Below are 19,439 nucleotides of genomic sequence, written 5' to 3' on the forward strand. Positions count from 1 at the left end.
TTTTAGTGGTGGCCCAAGTAGTGTGGTCATAGAAATACCTTCGACATAGGTTCCCTGAGAGGGCAGTCCTTAGTGAGAGGCTGTAAAGGTGGGGAGGAGGTGGTGGTGCATGGCCTCCATAACATATTAGAATAAAAGCCAGAGTCTACCCTGGGGTAGCTAAAGTTTCTGAAAACACATTTTTCCACTTCACAATTTGACTTAGGCTTGCTTTTGTTTTTGCTGTGTTTTTTTTTTTTTTTTTTTTTTTTGCCCAAGTGTGCTAACTGTAACCCAGTATTGTAATTTAGAACCGTAGTAATGTAGATAGTATGCTCCCTGGCCAGTGAGCTCCAAGACCACAAGAAGTTGTGTTTTGGATCCTTCATTCTTCCAAGGTTATTTAAAAGCTTAATTGAATTTTTGGCACAGGGCAATACAGCGTCATCCAATGATAAGACAGCAGGCCATTGCTTATTCATCCCTGGTAAATATCCTGGGATAGTTTATTTTGCCACATGGCACTTAACATCCCTGTTCTCCCAACTGCTTATTCAAGATTCATTTCCAAAATGCTAAGTATAGAGTTGATAAAGATATAGAATAAGTTCCTGAAGTTAATCTAGTCTGTTCACACTTTTAAAGTAGAAATGAAAATCAAATGAAGTAATTAACCTTTTCTTGTGCATGTAGTGAAAATCTATAACCTGGTATGCTCAAGTTGAAGACGGTTGGCATTCATCATCTGTTAAAATCCCCTCTTACCCCAAAATAGACAAAAGGGGACTTAATGTTGAAAACAGTACACTTCATTTTTTTCTCTGCCTCAGTGGGTTAACCTCACACTTAACCAGTATATGAATGAATGGACCATTGTTTGAGATTGAAACAGGTATATGAATAAAAACAATGATATTTAATTTGCGTAAATACGAAATATAGCATTGTCCAACTTACCAATTCAGTTTGAGTTTAGCTTTTTCTTGTCTCTACCTTTTGCTCTTCCAGCTCTCTTCTTTCCCTGCTGCCAGTAGGTTTATATAAAAAAATATTGTATGGCCAGTGACCGTATGCCTCAGACATTGATGCAGGAGTTTACAGCTATATAACAGTGAAACCTAGAAGTAGAAGTTCTTCAAAAAACTTGTGATCTGGTTGTGAAGTTAGAGTGGTATGGTGTGGCTGTGAAGTGCTGCAGTCTGCTGTGATAGAAGTATGACCAGTACTATGTGGAAGGATGGAGAGGGCCCTTATACTTTAATAGGAATTATTAGAGAAGGCTTAGGAGTGAGAGGTATTCAGATTGAGAATGGAATGAGTGAACAAAGGAAGGGCAACGATGGAAAAAGTCACAGTGTGATCTGTGGTTTATAAGTCATGTTGTATGGTGGAAGAGGAGACTTCCATGAGAAAGTGGATTAAGGAAAAGTTATTAGGAGATAGGGTGGGTTCTCTTCATTTTTATTAAGGATCTTGGACTCAGTGAAGGCCTTTTATATGGCAGGTTGTGGAGAGGTAATTAAAAGCTCAGAAGTGACACTCATTCTGGAAGCTGGGTAGAAAGTTGAAATGTGGGCAGGTTGTGAAACTGGTACTGAGAGATGTATAAGGTGGATGTTGCTATAATCCTGGAGAGACTTGATAGAGGCAACCTAAGGTGGTAGGTAAATTATGGTTTGGATGTGGAAGATGAAGGAAAAGCCATAGTCTAGGATGATTGGGCACCTGGTTGAATTTGGTGCCATTAGCTGAGAGAGGAGGCAAATCAGGAGCAGAGAATGGTGAGGCCTGTTTTGGGGTGTGATCTTGAGGTTCCTCTGTGGATGGGACAAACACTGGCTTTACAGATAGGGAGCTTAGCAGAAATGTCTGGGAGTTATCTTGAAAAGCAAGATAAATGTAAGTTGAATTGGCCTTTGCCCTTTTTACTCTGAAAGATAATTCTTGAAAGGTGACTTAGCTCAAAAAAAGGCCATCAAAGATAACCTAAGGATTACCTAGATGCTCTCATGAATACATAAATAGCACAGTTTAGGTAGATGCTTTAAGGTAATGGATGCTGGTTTTGTTAGCCTCTTGTCTTTATGTTAGTATGCAAGGCTGTTTTCCTTCTGATGTTTGTAATTCATAGTCCAGTTTATTATATTTATGAATTATCTGAAAAGATGCATTTTCCCCATCCAGCATTTCCAGCCATGTAATCTTTTTCGATTCATTAAAATTTGTCTGAACCACAGTCATATACCCAAATGTGTTAGGACATTGCTAAGAGCAGGAGATTGCAAACAGGATGTGATTCTCAGCAGTAGGAGTGATGAGGATTGGCTTGCTGTCAGAATTCTGCATTTGGGGACTTGGGTAACACTGAAATAAGAAGTAGGGCTTTACAGTCAGTAAAGCCTTCCTGCTCATGTAAACTGGGCATCTCAGGAGCTAATTTTTATTTTCCACTAAACATAGTATCTCTTACTTTCCTGAGGAGGAAAAAAAAAGGGAGAGATTTTAATTCCCACTATTGTTTCGTAATTATGTAGGATGATTTAGGTATCTCATAGTGTCGGAGTAATTATCTTTGCATTATATCAGGTTGTACACACCATCACGAATGCATCAGAGCCTGAATCTTAGGCTGTCTGCTGATCTCAGAAAAAGAAGTGCTTTCCAAGCTTTATTTTCTGGACAAGAATCTTAAATATACTTTTAGCCAAATCTGTGAACTGAAAGTAGTTCAAGCCATGGCCTGAGGGTAAGACCAAAAGGGGTCAGATTAAATGATTTATTAAATGATTGTGTTTTCTTTGGGGACATATTTTAGTTTTTTGCAGATAAGGAAAAGTATATTGTTTTCTGTGTTGTTTGTCATGTGTTTGTAAAGACTGTTTCTTTAGTATTGACATATCACTCATAACTTCACATGATATAAGACCTCACAAAAAGACTGAAAGAGGTTGTTCTTTACTTCATTGAGTAACAAAGGTTTTTGACAACTGTACAGTGTGGAAAACTGGCCCATAGTTTATGACCAGTTCTGGATTTGGAAAAGACCAGAGACGAGAGTTATAACATATGGAACTTATTTGGGAAATAATTCTTAGCTATGACTAAGAGGCGGTGCTCAAGTGCCTGGGAAAGTTTAAAAGAAAATCTTTGCAAAATAAATCATATCTCTTGTTTGCTCAGTTGTAGGACTTAGATAACTTGTGGGTGCTCATGGACTTTAGGAATTCTGTATTAAAGCTCTAAAGTTTTCTCTTTTAATTAGTTTTCCTGATATTATTTTTAATAACACTGTGATTCGATTTGCTGGTTTATTCAATTAAGGATTTATTTATTTCAAGAGATTATTTTCATTCTCCGTAACCCTCAGATATCCTTAAAAAATGTTCACATCCAAGCAGACATCATGGGGGTAGTTTATAGTAAAGATACACCGTATGTGCCTATTAGCTTCTGGCTCTGTTTTTTTCTTAACTGTACAAGTTCCAGTTACAGTGTTTCCTGTGTTTGTTTTTATCAAGATAGTATGTGACATAAACATCCCAAATAAGTGTTGTCCAGGGGAACTGAACTAGGAAACCAGTGAACTACTATGGCTATGTTTCTGAGAGAATATCACCCCCTCCCCCTCATTTCTCAAACATTAATTGGGTAGAATACATGGGAGAGAATGCTCTCAATTTAACTTGATAATTGTAATCATCTCTTCCTGATCTTCCCAGTAGTCATGCTGATTCTTACCTCACCATTACATTATTACAGCTAAGCATTTCATAAGCCTAGAAAAGTCATTATTATTCTATCCAGCTGAATTTTTATCACACAATTTAAATATGGCATAATTGAGATATTGAAACTGTATTTTGGAAAGCAATAAATCATTGCATATCATTTTTCAAACAAGATTTTTAGAAGGAAAATAATATCCACATTTCAAAGTTTAAAAATTAGAAAATATGAAAAGAATACATAATTTTGTTTTTACTTTTTTTGATGGCCAGATTCAGATCGCTTATAACATTATTTTGGGGCAGTACTTGTTTTGGTCCTGTAATAGATTGTTATCCGAGAGGTAGTGTAATGTGGTGTAATGGGTTTAATTAGGAATCTGAACTCTGGAGTCACACTGTTTGGCTCTGCCACCTGCTAGCTTTGTGTGACTTTGGCATCTCAGTTTCCTCCTCTGTAAAAAGGGAATAATATTACATGTTCTTCTAGGATTGTTGCAAGGATAGAAGAACTCCCCCCGCCCGTAGTAAATGCTGAGTAACACTTCTATTTGTTTACTCTAGAATTTGTGTATTCTGGAATCCATTTTTTTCACTTTCCTAATGGGAGTGACCTGTTTGCTTTTCCCCTCCATGCTTTCAGGCCTGTTATTCTGTAACCTCCCCCCCCCCCAATCTTCTTACTGGTTTCTAGCTAAAATGTAACAAAGCAATGTGTTTTTCTATTTCTGGTTTTCCATTTGGTGTAGCAGTGAAATCAACTTCAAGGAAGGAGTAGGGAGGATGTTGAAAGTCATATGTATCTCTTATTTTTTAGGGATCACTTATTCTTTCCATTTAGCTCACCATGGCCATTGGTATGTTTAAGGTCACTGAAGTTTTGCCTTCAAGTACAATAATTTATAATTGTATGAAAAACAATTTATACATAAAGAATCTTCATGTGAATATTAAAAAGTCATTCTAAATGAACATTGTTCATTTATTGTTTTTTCACTACTGAATTTTTTCCTGAAGATAAAAACTTATTGGTGAGTTATAGCTTAGCTTCATATTGCTACCTATGTAATATGTATTACCTATGTAATATGTAATTCGTTTTAATAGACGAAGACATGGTTTTTCAGAGCAGTTTACTCTGCTTTAAAGCAATTAAAGGATATAAATAGAATTCATTATTATAAATAGAATTCATTTAGTCTTTGACTTCTGGTTACTAATTATATGACAGTCCTGTTCATATGCCCAGCTTTCACACCACATGTGAGTTTTGGTTTTGAATTCTAGTTGAGAATTGCTGTGGGTTTACTGACTTAGAGAAAGAATGCCTCTTACATGGCTGTGAAGGGTTAACTTGAACCCATACCCAGGAGTGGGAAGTCCAGGCTAGCCCTACCTCTTGCCAGTGCTTTACCCTTGAAAGCTGTTGGGGATGGAGAAAGGGAACAAGGGTTGGGACAAGGCAGAAGAGAGATGCTCTAATTCCAGATTAGAACTCTGATCTGAGTTTTCCATTTGCAGATATTCTATGGGAAAATAGTCCATTCTTAAGGTAAATACTTTTTGTAGATGTTATTATCTACATTCCTATTATCTCAACAGGAAATTATTTTTTGCAATGAGCTATGACATGTTTCATTATTATAAACAGGGTGTTCTTTTGTAGCCCTCTCAAGCAACTGTTTTAGATTACTCTGTAGAATGTCATTAAATCTTCTCTTCTAAACTTTGAGTCTTTTAGTTCTATGAAAGTTTGAGGTTCAGAATTGTAATTTTTCTTACATCCTGTTGTTATCTGTAAAACTTTATCTATAAAGTTGCAGAATAATGGGGCACTGAAATCATTGATTAGTGATGAACTGTGTCTAGCACTAACAACACTGGAATTTAACCAAAAGTTGGAAAGGGAAGACAAAGTATATTTCTCCTTTCGGAGTTCTTTTATTCCATTGCAACTCACTGCATTTTACGGAGAAGTTGTGGTAACTTGTCTCAACAGTGAAAAGCATGCATTGAAAATTCCTGTAGGAAAGTACTTGAGAATCCATGGTTTATAGAAATTCATGTACACTTGAAAGAAAAAAAAATCAAACTTATTTGGAGAATCATTCTTGTAACCACATAAAAACATGTCTAGCCATTACTTTTGAGTGATTTATGAGCACTCCCTTGTGGCTGTTTATTGGAACCACTTGAAATAGCAAAGAAAAGTGACAGGGAGTTTAATTGCTAGGCTTAATGTATGTACTCACAGTTGAAGTGTGTCTACCTGATAAATGCAATATTGTAAAGCATTTTCCAGAATCGGATTTGCTTCTATGCTACTGAAAATAAGTGAAATCACTGCTAATTATTTTTGAATTTTAGGTGTGGGCCAATATCTATATAAATAAATTGTATTAAACCTTAGATAATAGCTAAGAGTTTTAAAATAGTTAATACATTGTCTTAATTACTGAAATAAGACACTTTCAAGAATTTATGTCTTCAATATCTAAGGAGAATAATAAAATTACTTACATATTTTTCCTAAAACATCTTAGTAAGGTCATGGAAAGTCACATATTCCAAAAATATTATGGGATCTTGAATCTTCTGAACTCTGTGACGTAACCTCATACACCTCACCACTTCCCGCTATTCCCCAGTATTACCTTCAGTAGAAGGAATTTCATCAAGCCCGTTGCGTAAATCTGGAGAGAAAGCGGTCCATGGAAGCCAAAATTGCAATTCTCTAGACTACAAATGTTTTTAAATATTCTCAATGTTTGTCACCAAAGTTGCACTCTAATTCACATTTTTATTAAGGGTTTCCCATTATTTTGTATGTGATTTTCTTTTATTATACCAACAACTGCTGTTTTAATCCTATCAAAATTTTAGCACCTTCTTTAGTTCATACTGGGATTATCTCAGAATTGAAGAATTTCACCCATATGATTGACTAGTGTTTAGGAATGAAAGTAATACATTACCTAGGGGATGTATAAAGATGAGGGTCAGAAGCAGCCAAATTGAGTTGAAAATTCAGTTAGTGCCCTTTGGTGTTGGCTTTTCCATTTTGATATCTTTAATTTAAATTCACATACTGTGACCAGCAGCCCATTGACTGCACACAAAAGGAGCATCATATTTCAGGTCTAAAACCACGCATGTTATAATATTTTATGGGAAAACTTAGGTTTATGATTATTACTACTTTTTACTCCACATTCTTTCTGTTTAGTGCTATCCTTATGCCAATTGTTATATTTTATTCCTTCAGTGTCACATTAACAAAATCAGAGTAGGAAAAAAAAAAAGAGAAAGTGGAGCAAATCCAAAAAGAAAAGAAAAATAGACCAAAAAACATGGAAGAAATAGAAGTAGAAAATAATACTTGCCCCATACAGTGGTTGTTAATTATCCCATCTGAGTTGTAATGTCCTCAGTATTTGCTTTATTTCAAGGACGTATTTATATAACAGCCACAGAAGGATTTGGGTAGGGATTTAAACCTTACGTATGAACTTGGGTGCTGGCTAGTATATGGATCTGCTCATCTCCCTTTCCTAATCCTTTCCTTCCCAATAAAAAACATTTGATTCATGCTGATGAATTCTGCCATTTTGAGATGAGACTTTCTGCCAAAATAGTTCTTTGAGTCTTCCCATGGCTTAGATTTAGTAAGTCCATAGTGAAATTCATAGTGGAAAAGTGTACTTTTTTCCCATCTCTACTAAAGAGTACACGCCTTGCCTCATGCAGTCACATTTCTGTGATTCCATTCCTTCTGTCTAGCTAATCTGTCACTGCGTCCTTTCATGTTTTCCACAGAACTCTTTCTGGAATCCTCTGCTACCTATCTGTCAATACGGCACTCACCTCCTCTGCCCCTTATCGCATCAGACTTGAATTCCTCTTCCAGCTTCTGTGCTTGCCTGTCTTGCCTTGATTTCTTCATTCTCGACATTGTCTTACTGAATAATTACTGGCTTCTTAAAATACGTTTTTACAACATCAGTTTCTCATTTTAGAAGCCAGCAGTGACTCTGTATTCAGACATCTTTGCCTAGATTTCGGGTGTAATTCATCCTCTCATTCCAATAAAGTTTCCTATTAATACCAGTGTATATCACCCTTCTCTAGTTAGACCATGTTAATAATAATTACATGTAATGGTTATATAGAGCCTACCATGTGCCAGATACTGTTCTGCATCCTTCACATTCATTGCACCTATTCCCATTTTAGAAAAGTTACCTGAAAGCCAGTAACTTGGTCAGCACACAACTGTGATTGGTGCATAATGAGTGCTTAATAAATGCTATTTGTGTCAGGGCTTCGTTGCCCCCTCCCACTGCCATATTTTCTTAGTCCTACCTCCTTGATTTTGTTAATGTGTTCCCTGTTCCTAGAATATTCTTTCTCTCCTATGTAGCCAAGTCACATCAACCATCTGAATACTGCCGTGACTTATTAGTTACCATGCCTCTTTCCTGTCTCCAAAATCCTAATGTGTTTGTATATGTTCTGCATAGTTTATCATGTACATATTCTTGATCAAATCAGTTTCATCTTTTAATTCTTCCAAAATTTTTAGCAGTGCTTTACAAGCATCAAATACTTGTTGAATGAATGCCTTTATTTTTCCCTTCTCAATTAGATTTGAACTCTCTGGGAGATTTAGCACATGCCTTAATTATTTCCCTCCCCCACTGCTTTTAGCACTTGGCTTGGCACACAGTTGGCCCTATCCATCCCTACTGATTGGGTGTGGGAGAGTCCAGGCCATCAATCACTTTGGACTTCTGTGGGAAAGTAGTACCTTTTCATGTTGTGCATGTAGATACACTTCAAACCAAAGGGCAATAAAATGGATTCATGTATTGAAATGCATTAGGTAGGCAAATAAATAGAGGATGAGATTTATAACCTATGTATTTGGAAATATTAAAACCTGTCATTTTTTTGAGTACTTACTATATGCAAGGCACTGAGCTACTTGCTTTACTTTCATTAGTCCTTAGAACCAATCTGTTAGGTAGATGGTAAAGCTTATGCTCAAATTGGTTTAAAAAAAAAGGCTGATGGGCAGTATAACATGGTTTAAACCCAGTTATTGTTGATTCTGAATATATGTACTTCAGCACCGTATTGCATATCATCTTTTTCAGTCCCATTATTGCTAGGATTTTCACCACTTGAGAAATGTCTCCCTATTTGAAGTCACTAAATACATTAGATCAGGATTGTAAAGTACCTGCTATAGTTTCTAGCATAAACATCCTGTAAATGTTTGTTAGCCTTTCATTGTTATTCCTCCCAATTACAATTAAGTATTGATGATACTGTCTTTCCATGGATAAAAATCGAAAGGCTGAATCAGCTGTTTGTTACCTCTGTGAAATTAAAATCTGTGTGTATGACTTATATATATAATATTTGGAGTTTCATTAGGTCAAAGAGGATTTAGAGAGTGAGAATTAAAAGTGGGCTGCTTCACTGCTATTTCCACTCACATTTTCCAGTAGGATGTCTGCACAGTGAACCTGCTGGCATGCCTGATGGCTGTCTGAGCTCACGCTTGGGTATTAGGTCATGGATGTCAGAGGTATCTACAGTTGGACCCCAGTGTCTTTGAAAGGATTTTGAGTACTGTTCTACTTAGTGTGTTTTCTCAGTATAGGCTTCCAGGTCTTCTTTTCACGATCTGACATCTCATTTTTCTGAATATTGGGGAGAGATGAAATTATGGAAGGCCATATGATGACTGCATTCAGATTATGGAATTTAAGAAAGCTTGATTAGAGACTAACAAGCTTAATAAAAATAACTGAAAGTAGGGTAATTTACAATTTGGTTTTTCTTTTCATCTTAGCATTTGCTAAGTATGCAACACCATGTTCAGTTATTACAGTGGTAGAAGAACAAATTATAAACTTTGTTTGCTGAGTCCATGTTTTATTTTAGTGCTTTCTAAAAGCTACTTTATCGTGATTTCCTTCAACATAATGTTATCCTTAGAAATCCATACCTCTTTCCATCCAGTCGCTGCCTGATGTACTTTCCACACCCTCATAGTATTCTTAGAGATCAATATTAAAGGATTTATTTATTTTGATATTTCAGTTAATCCTCATTTGGAGTCTGAGTCTAAAATATTGTCATAGAAATGAAATCAGATGCTCTGTTATTTGGTTTGGAAATAAAATGAGAACACTCAGGCAAATCCCAAGTGTAAGTAATCTAATTAAACAGGGAAAAATGAACCTTGTTTTATTTTGCAGCTGTAGAATTATAACATTCTGTTGGTAGAGTAGAAGAGCTTTTGTATGGTTTAATTTTTAAATGATGCTCAAACTGACTACATTAAGCCAGTGTAATTAAAGGTATTTTAAAATTTATTATACAGTGTACTGTTTCTTAGGTAAATCTTAAAAATAAGAAATTTATATAGTCAAATTAAGATTTTACTGCATGCCCTTTTTTCCCCACACTGTTTGTAATAATTTCATATTATTGTTAGGATCAGATTAAATAATACATGAAAGCAACTTAATTATAAAATAGAAAAACACTTTACAAAATGTAAGGTGTTTTTATTTCATTTTATAGATACAAATAATAGACCAAAAGCTGTGTATATTAAATGATTTGAATACAGGAGCTATCTTTTAAAAATATTGTTTACATGAAATTAAACAGAATTTAATGTATGTGCATTTTTAATTTCAGATTCAAAACGCGAATGATGTATTAATTGCACCACTTGAGAAATTTCGAAAAGAACAGATAGGTGCAGCAAAAGTAAGTGTTAATGTTTTATTATTCTTTACATATTTTCCTGGTACTTAAAAGGTGATGTAATTTCAGATGGTAACGTTTTTGAAATTAGAATGACCTTTAAAAAGATTCTGTATGTCACTTTTACTTTTTGTATAGAGCCTATTGCAAAGACTGGAATTCTTTCAAACATAAAAGATAGCATTGTTCTGCTGAATAGAGGAAAAAGTCAACATGTAGTGAGTTCCTTCCACCCTGACAATTGTAGGAATTTAACTTTTTAAGAGAGGATGAAATTATTAAAAAGTTATATAGAGTTTTGTTCCAAATGCCCATATAAAATAAAATTTAGGCACATATTATATTGAAAATTCAGGCTTTAATTATAAAGGAACTTTTAATATTCTCTGTATTTTTTTGTTACTAATAAAAATGTGTATTTGTGGAAAAATTCTAGGCATGTTTGTCACAAAGCCTTTGTATTAATGTTTAATGAATTATGGACCCATTAAAATTTCCCTGAACCTGGTATTCTCTGAAATTTTCATGTGACTTCTTTCTTAGATTCACGTTTTAACCGCGTGTTCAATATCATGTAAACACATAAAATTTCAGATTTCCGAAAAGAACTCATTATCTCCCATCCATTCTGCATCCTCCCTTTTTATGGTTTTCCATTCGTAAATGACATCGCCCTACTCATTCAAGCTATGCTATCCATTCCACTGCAGATTTATCACTCCCCCCCACCCCCTTCCTTCTTAAATTCTATCTGAATTATTGAAATAGCCTACTGGTTGGTCCTGGCACCGTATCCTATCTGTTTTACAAGGTTTTGCCATCTTTGCTTATGTCACTCTCTTAATAAAGAAACTCTTAGTGGTTCTTCTTCAGAGAGTGTTTAATTCTGACAACAAAAGCTTTCCACAACTTAACCTTTCGGTGTACCTTCACTAGATACAGTAATCTTTTTTTTTTTTTTTTTTAGTTCAATTTTACTGAGATATATTCACATACCATGCAGTCATACAAAACGTACATTCAGTTGTTCACAGTACCATTATAGAGTTGTGTGTTCATCACCAAAATTAATTTTTGAACATTTTCATTACTGCATACACAAAAATAATAATAAAAATTAAAGTGAAAAAGAACAATTAGAGTAAAAAAGAACACTGGGTGCCTTTTTTTTTTTTTTGCTCCCATTTTTCTACTCATCTATCCATACACTGAACAAAGGGGAGTGTGGTCCATATGACTTTCCCAATCACATTGTCACCCCTCATAAGCTACATTTTTATGCAATCGTCTTCAAGATTCAGGGGTTCTAGGTTGTAGTTTAACACTTTCAGGTATTTACTGCTAGCTATTCCAATTCATTAGAACCTAAAAAGGGTTGTCTATATTGTGTGTAAGAGTGCCCACCAGAGTAACCTCTCGGCTGCTTTTGGAATCTCTTAGCCACTGAAACTTATTTCATTTCCTTTCACATCCTCCTTTTGGTCAAGAAGATTGTTCTCCATCCCACGATGCCGGGTCTGGATTCCTCTTCGGGAGTCATATTCCACGTTGCTAGGGAGATTTACACACCTGGGTGTCAGATCCCACATAGTGAGGAGGGCAGTGATTTCACCTGCCAAGTTGAATAGCCAACTTTTAAAGGATGAAGTTGCACTTAGATTAGGAAAAACACCGTAATATATATTTATCCCAACTCTATATCCAGGTCTTTGCCCAAACTTTTTTCCATCTACCTGAAATATGTCTTACTCTCCACTTGAGAAAGTCTTGGCAGCATGCCATGGTTTAGTTTGTATCTTAGCACCAGAAAGATGCCTTCCTTAAGTAAGCCTTTTCTTATATGGCCATTTCCTTTCTGGGATTGATTTTTTTTTTCTTCTTCTCATAGACTCTAATAAACCTTATATTTATTGCCTGTAAAAAGCGATTATAGTCTGCTTTGATTTAGAGCTTTATGTGCATTTCTTTGCCAATTGCAAGTAATTATTAGGTCAAGGACTAAATCGGATCTGTTTTGCATTAATTAATTTAGCAAATATTAGTTAATATCATGCTTGGCCCACATTTGGCAAACATGGTGTTTGGTAAGATTAAGGGATACAAGTGTAAACAAGACAGACATGATCCCTGCATTAAAGTCCCTTATCTTTTGTGGAAAACAGACACCAGAGTAATAACAAATGCACTGAGGATTGTGATGTAAACGTGCGGATATTTTGGGAGCATGTAATTGATGGGTTCCTTGTCTGAAGAATCAGGAAATGCCTTCCAGAGAAAGTACTGCTTAAGCAGAGACCTTAGTGATGAGAAAGAAGTAGGAATACAAATACAGGAGTTGAAAGGGAAGAACATTTCAAACATTCTAGAAGAGGTAGCACAATGTGTAAAAATAAAGATGGGGGAAAGAGTTGGGCATTTTACAGAATAGGGAGTATCAGGCAGGCAGGGACCACATGCACATCTTTATAAATTGCTCACAGTATTTGACTCCTTATGCAAGTGTGGAGGGAGGGGGTCATATTTGCATTTTTAAAATATCACTCTTGCTTCCACGGCATGCATGGAGTTGAGGAGTCAAAACTGTGGTCAAAGCATTTTGAGGGGCTGTTGGAGGGAAGAATGGATACACGAGCAAGGTGGCATGGCTGCGGAGTTAAGGGGATGTATGAAAGCTATTTCAGAAGTAGAAGGGAAAGGACAGAGTATGTGTTTTCCCAGTATGAGTATGCAGCTCATACCGGGAGATGAGGAGGATGGAGGTTTCAAGGATAACCCCATGGTTCCAGATTGTATAACTGGGTGGTTATGGAGCCATTTACTGAAATAGAAACATTTATGTTGGAATGGCAGAGATGTTGAGTTCATTTGAGGCTCTTCTGAGTCAGCCAAGTGGAGACGGTGAGTGGACAGGTGTATGTTCAGATCTGAACTAGAAATAGACATTTAGGAGTTATTGTCCTGTAGGTATTTAATTAAAGTCATGGAGGTTGATGAGATTCCCCTAGAAAAGAATAGAACAAGAAGAGAAGATAACCTAGGAGCAGTAACCTGAGAACTCCCAACACTTGATGGTTGGGGAGAGAAGGATGAGACAGTTAAGGAGGCTGAGAAGGAAGGGGCAGAAGAAAGAAGAAAATTACAAGAATATGGTGTTCTGAAACAAAGAAAGAATGTCTTTTCAAGAATAATGATAGCTCATTTTTTATTCAGAGATATGTGACAGGGACTTCTCTGAACGATTAGTTTCATGACCTTAATTAATCCTCAGAAACACCTGTGAGGTGGGTGCTTTTATTACACCTGCTTTACAAATGAGGGAAATGATGAGGTGACCTGCAGCAGATCACAGAGGTAGGAAGTGGCAGAGTATGGACCTGAAATTAAGCCGTTTTACTTTACAACCTCAAGTTGAACCTCAAGTGAATCCTTTACTTCATCCATGATTTGTATTTTTTTAATTGAATTAAAGAGCTTTATGTAAAATTCTTTTCCTGCTACAGGGTATTACAAGTTGTCTGGCCCACTTAAAAGAGTAAATTTCATTTGTGTGTGTGTGATTTCTGTTTCTTATCTGAAGGCTTGGTGTAGGCTACAATTTAAGTGTCAGGTTCAGTAACTATATATATATATATATATATATATATATTTTTTTTTTTTTTTTTTAATTCTAGTTCACAGATCAGCTAAGAACACACAGCACTTTACTATGTCTTTGCCTACTCACTGGGCGGTTAATGTGATAAAATGAGGCCCAATGTAATCTTGAGCATAAAGATCGTTACAATTGGTCTTTAGGTGGTTGGACTTCTGTGTATTTTATCTGCCTGGTGCTTTTAGTACTAAACTGTTTCTAGGCTGCAAAATCATCCTTCTTTAGTAAAGAGAATAGTGAATTACAGACAGCCATTCTCTTCTGAAATAAAGGTATAGGTCAGTTTTCTTTTGGTATGGTAGGAACATGTTGGGAAGAATGAAATTATTTCAAGGTATTTATTTTTCCCATTGCTTTACTCTGTTTTATTTGGAAATATTTTCTTACTTGATAAATAAAGTTAATTCTACAAATGACACTGCTGCTTTTCAGAGTCCTTCACAATAGCGATTTCCCACAAGCATGTCCAGGCCAATTAACTAGCTGGAAGGCAGGGATGTCAATTAAGTACAGAACCTTCCACTGCAGTCAGTGACTTCCTCTGCTTGGTCCACACAGGCAGAGTGGAAAATGCTGAGTCAAAGTGGCCCTCTTCTCACAAACAGATGATGCTGTTTAACCGAAGTGGATCAGGTCCATGGACCACAGACATTTCCTTTGTAGTGTGTTCTATGGAGCTTTGCGACACCTGATACTTTGCTGTGGAAAGTGAGGCCTTCAATGGGAAAGGCACATGGTGCGTCTGTGAGAGGTGTTGGAGATTAATGATGGGGTTGTTGAGCTGAAGGACGGAGAGATGTGGGTCCTGCTTTTTGAATAGCGGAAGATGGGAAGAATTATCTATAAACAGTTGTCAAGAATGTATTTATTTAAAGGTTCTTTGTCTGATGGTATATGCAGAATGGAATTATGTTGCAGGCCAGGCATTTTACATGTGCCAGATGGTTGGATTGAATGCTTGATTTCTTTAGTTTGTCTCCTGACTCACTGCCTGTTTAAATTCTAGAAAATAAGTGAAAAGCAGATATTCAGAACAATTAATGCCAACTAGAAATTCCACTGTTTGAATATATCCGGAGTGGTATTCATACAGAGCCAGATGAATCATAGCCTCCTTTTCACACTTTTTGCATAAGTTGACAACATATTTCAGTAATTGTCCTGAAAATCTCCTCCGGGCCCAAGAGAGAGTCAATTTTAAATTATTTTCACACTTCCCACTCTTTGTTCCTACAAAGAGGGTGACTCCAAAATCTAGTTAGAACCCCTGATCTAACCTCTCATAATCAGGCAAAAGCATCAGGTAAAAATACTGTGTGTGTGAGCATATATACACACCAGACTATTGTGTATTTTGTGAGATGGAACTGACTTTAAAAAGGCCAAATGCCCATTTTCCACATAGAGAAAAACAGACTGAACAGCTAGTTGGTGATATATTGGGGACTGAAACCTGATTCCTTAGACCAGCAGTCTTTTGACTCCTCCAGGCTGCCCTTCAGAATACTTTTTTGTGAAATGTTTCGTTTTCTTTCATTTAAGAGACTAAATGACTTAGTGTGAAATCTATCTTAGTTATGAAAATGTTTCAGATATGCCCAAACTTGCCCACCTTGAATCAAGCACAATTAACAAGTTTGCTTTATCTATGAAATTTCCCTTGTCGTTCCCACTGCACAGTAAGGCACTTAACACTTACTAGTTTCCTTAGAGATAAGAGAGTCTTGAGAGATTCTGCCCATAAAAGTTGAAAGACACATTTCACTTCTGTGGGAAATGTTTTTCAAGACACTGATTTTTGTTTTTAGTAAGACCTTAATAGAAATCGTATGACTATTCTTCTGTGGTGTTAATACAGATGTAAACCATTTAATATTAGTCATTGCAAAATAGAACTTGATTTTCTTTACATTTACTTCATATTGAAGACTGTAATGGACCCCGAAAATTCCTGTCCCCTTTTTCTGTCCATAGTCGGGTTTGGTTCTGTCTCTAATCATGTCTCTATTATTTTTAAACATGCCTTGCACATGTTATTATTTTTATATGTAGTGTCTAAAAATCTGTGGAGAATTGTCACAATACTGTTACAGCCTTAAACTTCCTTCATGTGAAAAATGATTACAGTCGTATTTGTTGAATCAAATACACAAATGACTTAGCCAGTCTAGAAGAATTACAGATGCTTTATTTAAAAATATAAAGTCTTTTCTACCCAACTGAATTATACTTCGGACTCATGATGAGAACAATCCGAAAGAATGTGCTTTACAGAATCAGAGTATGAATTTTGCAGATCACTTTACTTTTCTTCCCGTGTCAGTAGCTCCTATGGAGAATGAATGGTCAGGGATGGTTTTCATGTGCTACAGAGAAAAGACAGCAAGCTCCTGAGTTTTTCTTTTCTTTCTTTAAATGCAGTTTTATTGAGATACATTCTCACTATACAATCACTGGCTCCATGCGTATATCCCCATGATCAATTTTAGAACATTTTCATTACTCCAAAAAGGAATAAAAAAGAAAACCCAAATCCTTCCGTATCCTTTACCTCTCCCTCATTATTAAACCCCCACGTATTGGTATGGTACATTTGATGAAAATGTTGATGAAAGAATATTAAGTATTACTGTTAACTATAGTCCATAGTCTGCAGTAGGTACATTTTTCCCATATCCCCCTCTATAATTGTTGTTAATGTAAATTTATTGGGATATGTTCACATACCAGATACTCATCCAAAGTGTACAATCAGTGTTTAATAGTATCATCATATAGTTGTACATTCATCACCACGATCAATTTTTGAACGTTTATTACTCCCCCCCAAAAAAAGGAATAAATAAAAATAAGAATAAAAATTAAAAAAAAAAAAGAACACCCAAAACATCCCATACCCTTTGGCTCTCCTATTATTTATTAATTTTTTGTCTTTGTTTTCTTACTCATGTGTCCATTCACTGGATAAAGGGAGTGTTAGTTGCAAGGTTTTCGCAATTACACAGTCACACCTTAAGATCTATACAGTTATACAATCATCTTCAAGGACCAAGGATACCGGATTACAGTTCAGCAGTTTCAGGTATTTTCTTTTAGCTATTCCAGTACCCTAAAACTACAAAGGGATATCTATATAATGCATAAGAATAACCTCCAGAATGACCTCTTGACTCTATTTGAAATCTCTCAGCCACTGAAACTCTATTTTGTTTCATTTCTCTAACCCCTTTTGGTCCAAGAAGGCTTCCTCAATCCCACAATGCCAGGGCCAGGCTCATCCCCAGGAGTCATGTCCCATGTTGTCAGGGAAACTTATACCGCTGGGAGTCATGTTCCACGTAGTGGAGAGAGCAGTGAGTTTACCTGCAGAGTTGGCTTATCAAGAGAGAGACCACATTTGTGCAATGAAAGAGGTTCTCTGGGGGACTCTTAGGCATGGTTATAAGTAGGCTTAGCTTTCCCTTTGCAGGAATAGGTTTCATAAGGGCAAGCCCCAAGACTGAGGTCTTGGCCTATTAAATTGGTAGTCCACAGTACTTCCGAGAATATCAGGAATTCCCCAGGTGGGGAAATTTAATGTTTCTACATTTTTCCCCAGTCCCTCAAGGGGACTTTGCAAATACTTTTTTACTCTCTGCCGAAATTACTCTGGGATGAGTCAGGACATTACCCTAACCAGTAGAAACCAACAAGATCTCACTCTTTATTCAAGGTGCCATGTAGTTATGGTATTCAAATAAACTGACCATACAAGTAAATTGGATAATGTTGTACAGAAGACATAAATTTTGCACCAGATAAACATCTCTGGTCTCACACAGAAGTTGATGTTTTGAAACACCGTCAGTATTGTCCTTTACCCTTTAGCCTGATTTGCCTTAATCCTAACCAGGTCAGCTTCATTCATATCTCTAATTGAAGTTCAGCTTTTTAAACAGTTGCTTTATGGGGTAATACTGAATTTAATAGCTGTAGAACTCTATCTCTGAGTCTCAGGTGTCACACAGATACCTGAAGTTCCAGGGAACAACCAGTTGTATACAAAGAGCCCAGAATGTCAGAATTTAGTAATAACCATAACAACTCAGGAATAGATGTGGCTGCTGTAAGAGTTTACAGTCTAGAAACCTTTACAGTAAGCCTTCCCCTGCTAACCTGTGCTCTCAAATTCAATTTTCAGAGTTTGCACATTATATTTAGTTCATATTAGTGAGGCATTATAATATTAGTCTTTTTGTTTCTGGCTTATTTCACTCGACATGCTGTCCTCACAGTTCATTCATCTAGTTGCCTGCCTCACAACTTCATTACTTCTTGCAGCCTCTCAGTATTCCATTGTATGCTTACATCACAGTTTGAGCTCCTGAGTTTTTCAGAAACCTAAACAATTCTGTCTCATGGACAGAGAGTCTCTGGGAAGGACTTATTTGGGGCTGAATTCTCTGAGCCAACTATAAACCATTTGATAGTTGTTTTGAAACTACTTGTGATTTCCTTTGATGCAGCTTCTATCATTGGAACCTATTTATATGGACAGGGCTGCAGAATTATTGATTTCTATTATTTAATCACCTTTAAAACAATAATAATAGCAAACCTGTTTAATATAATAAATAGTTAACCAACTACTGCTGCCCTGTTTTACATGTAAATTCACTTAATCCTCACAATCAGCCTAACAGATCAGAAAACTGTTATCCTCAATTTACAGATAAGGAAACTGAGGTGCAGAGAAATTGAGCAAATTGGCTGTGGTGAAGTAATTAGTAAGGAGTAAAGCCAGATTTTGATCAGAAATGATTGCCAGAATGTTTTGAATGCTTAAAAAATTTTAATTCCTCTTCTGTTTTTTTAAAGAAGGAAAGTTGGCTGGTTGACTCATTTGGTGAGGGAGGTAGTGTCTTGTAGTATTTAAGAGCAAATTCTTTAGAGTCAGACAAACATGAGCTCAAAACCTGGTACTTAAACTTACTAGAAATATGAATGTGGGCCTTACTTTCCCCATATGAAAAATGGAGATAATAATAGAACCTTCTTCAAAGGATTAATATGATAGCTAAATTTAGGTATTTCTTGTAATTTGCTTAGCGCAGTTTCTTCCACATAATAAGCACCAAGATGTTAATTGTTCTTATTTATCATTAATTATTGCTGTTATATAGTTTTTGTCATTATTAGCCAAATATTTCAATAAAAACATGTTCAGTCTTTGTGAAGGTTAGTTTGCTTTCTTTTGTTTCATGAACAGAGACAAAATGAACAGTGGTCAAGGTGTGGTTTGCAGGGGTTCCAAGCAA

General features: G+C 36.1%; 1 protein-coding gene across 2 annotated transcripts in view; it reads left to right on the forward strand.

Moving 5' to 3' along the window:
• ARHGAP42 (Rho GTPase activating protein 42) overlaps positions 1-19,439 on the forward strand; it is a 301,658-nt gene that overhangs the window by 137,499 nt on the left and 144,720 nt on the right. For both annotated transcript variants that reach the window (XM_037841198.1, XM_037841199.1), the window contains exon 4: positions 10,422-10,493. In XM_037841198.1, the coding sequence (XP_037697126.1) occupies positions 10,422-10,493 (72 nt within the window). The remainder of the gene's footprint in view (positions 1-10,421; positions 10,494-19,439) is intronic.

Source organism: Choloepus didactylus, chromosome 6 (genome assembly GCF_015220235.1).
Source record: "Choloepus didactylus isolate mChoDid1 chromosome 6, mChoDid1.pri, whole genome shotgun sequence".
In the NCBI taxonomy this organism is placed as follows: Eukaryota; Metazoa; Chordata; class Mammalia; order Pilosa; family Megalonychidae; genus Choloepus; species Choloepus didactylus.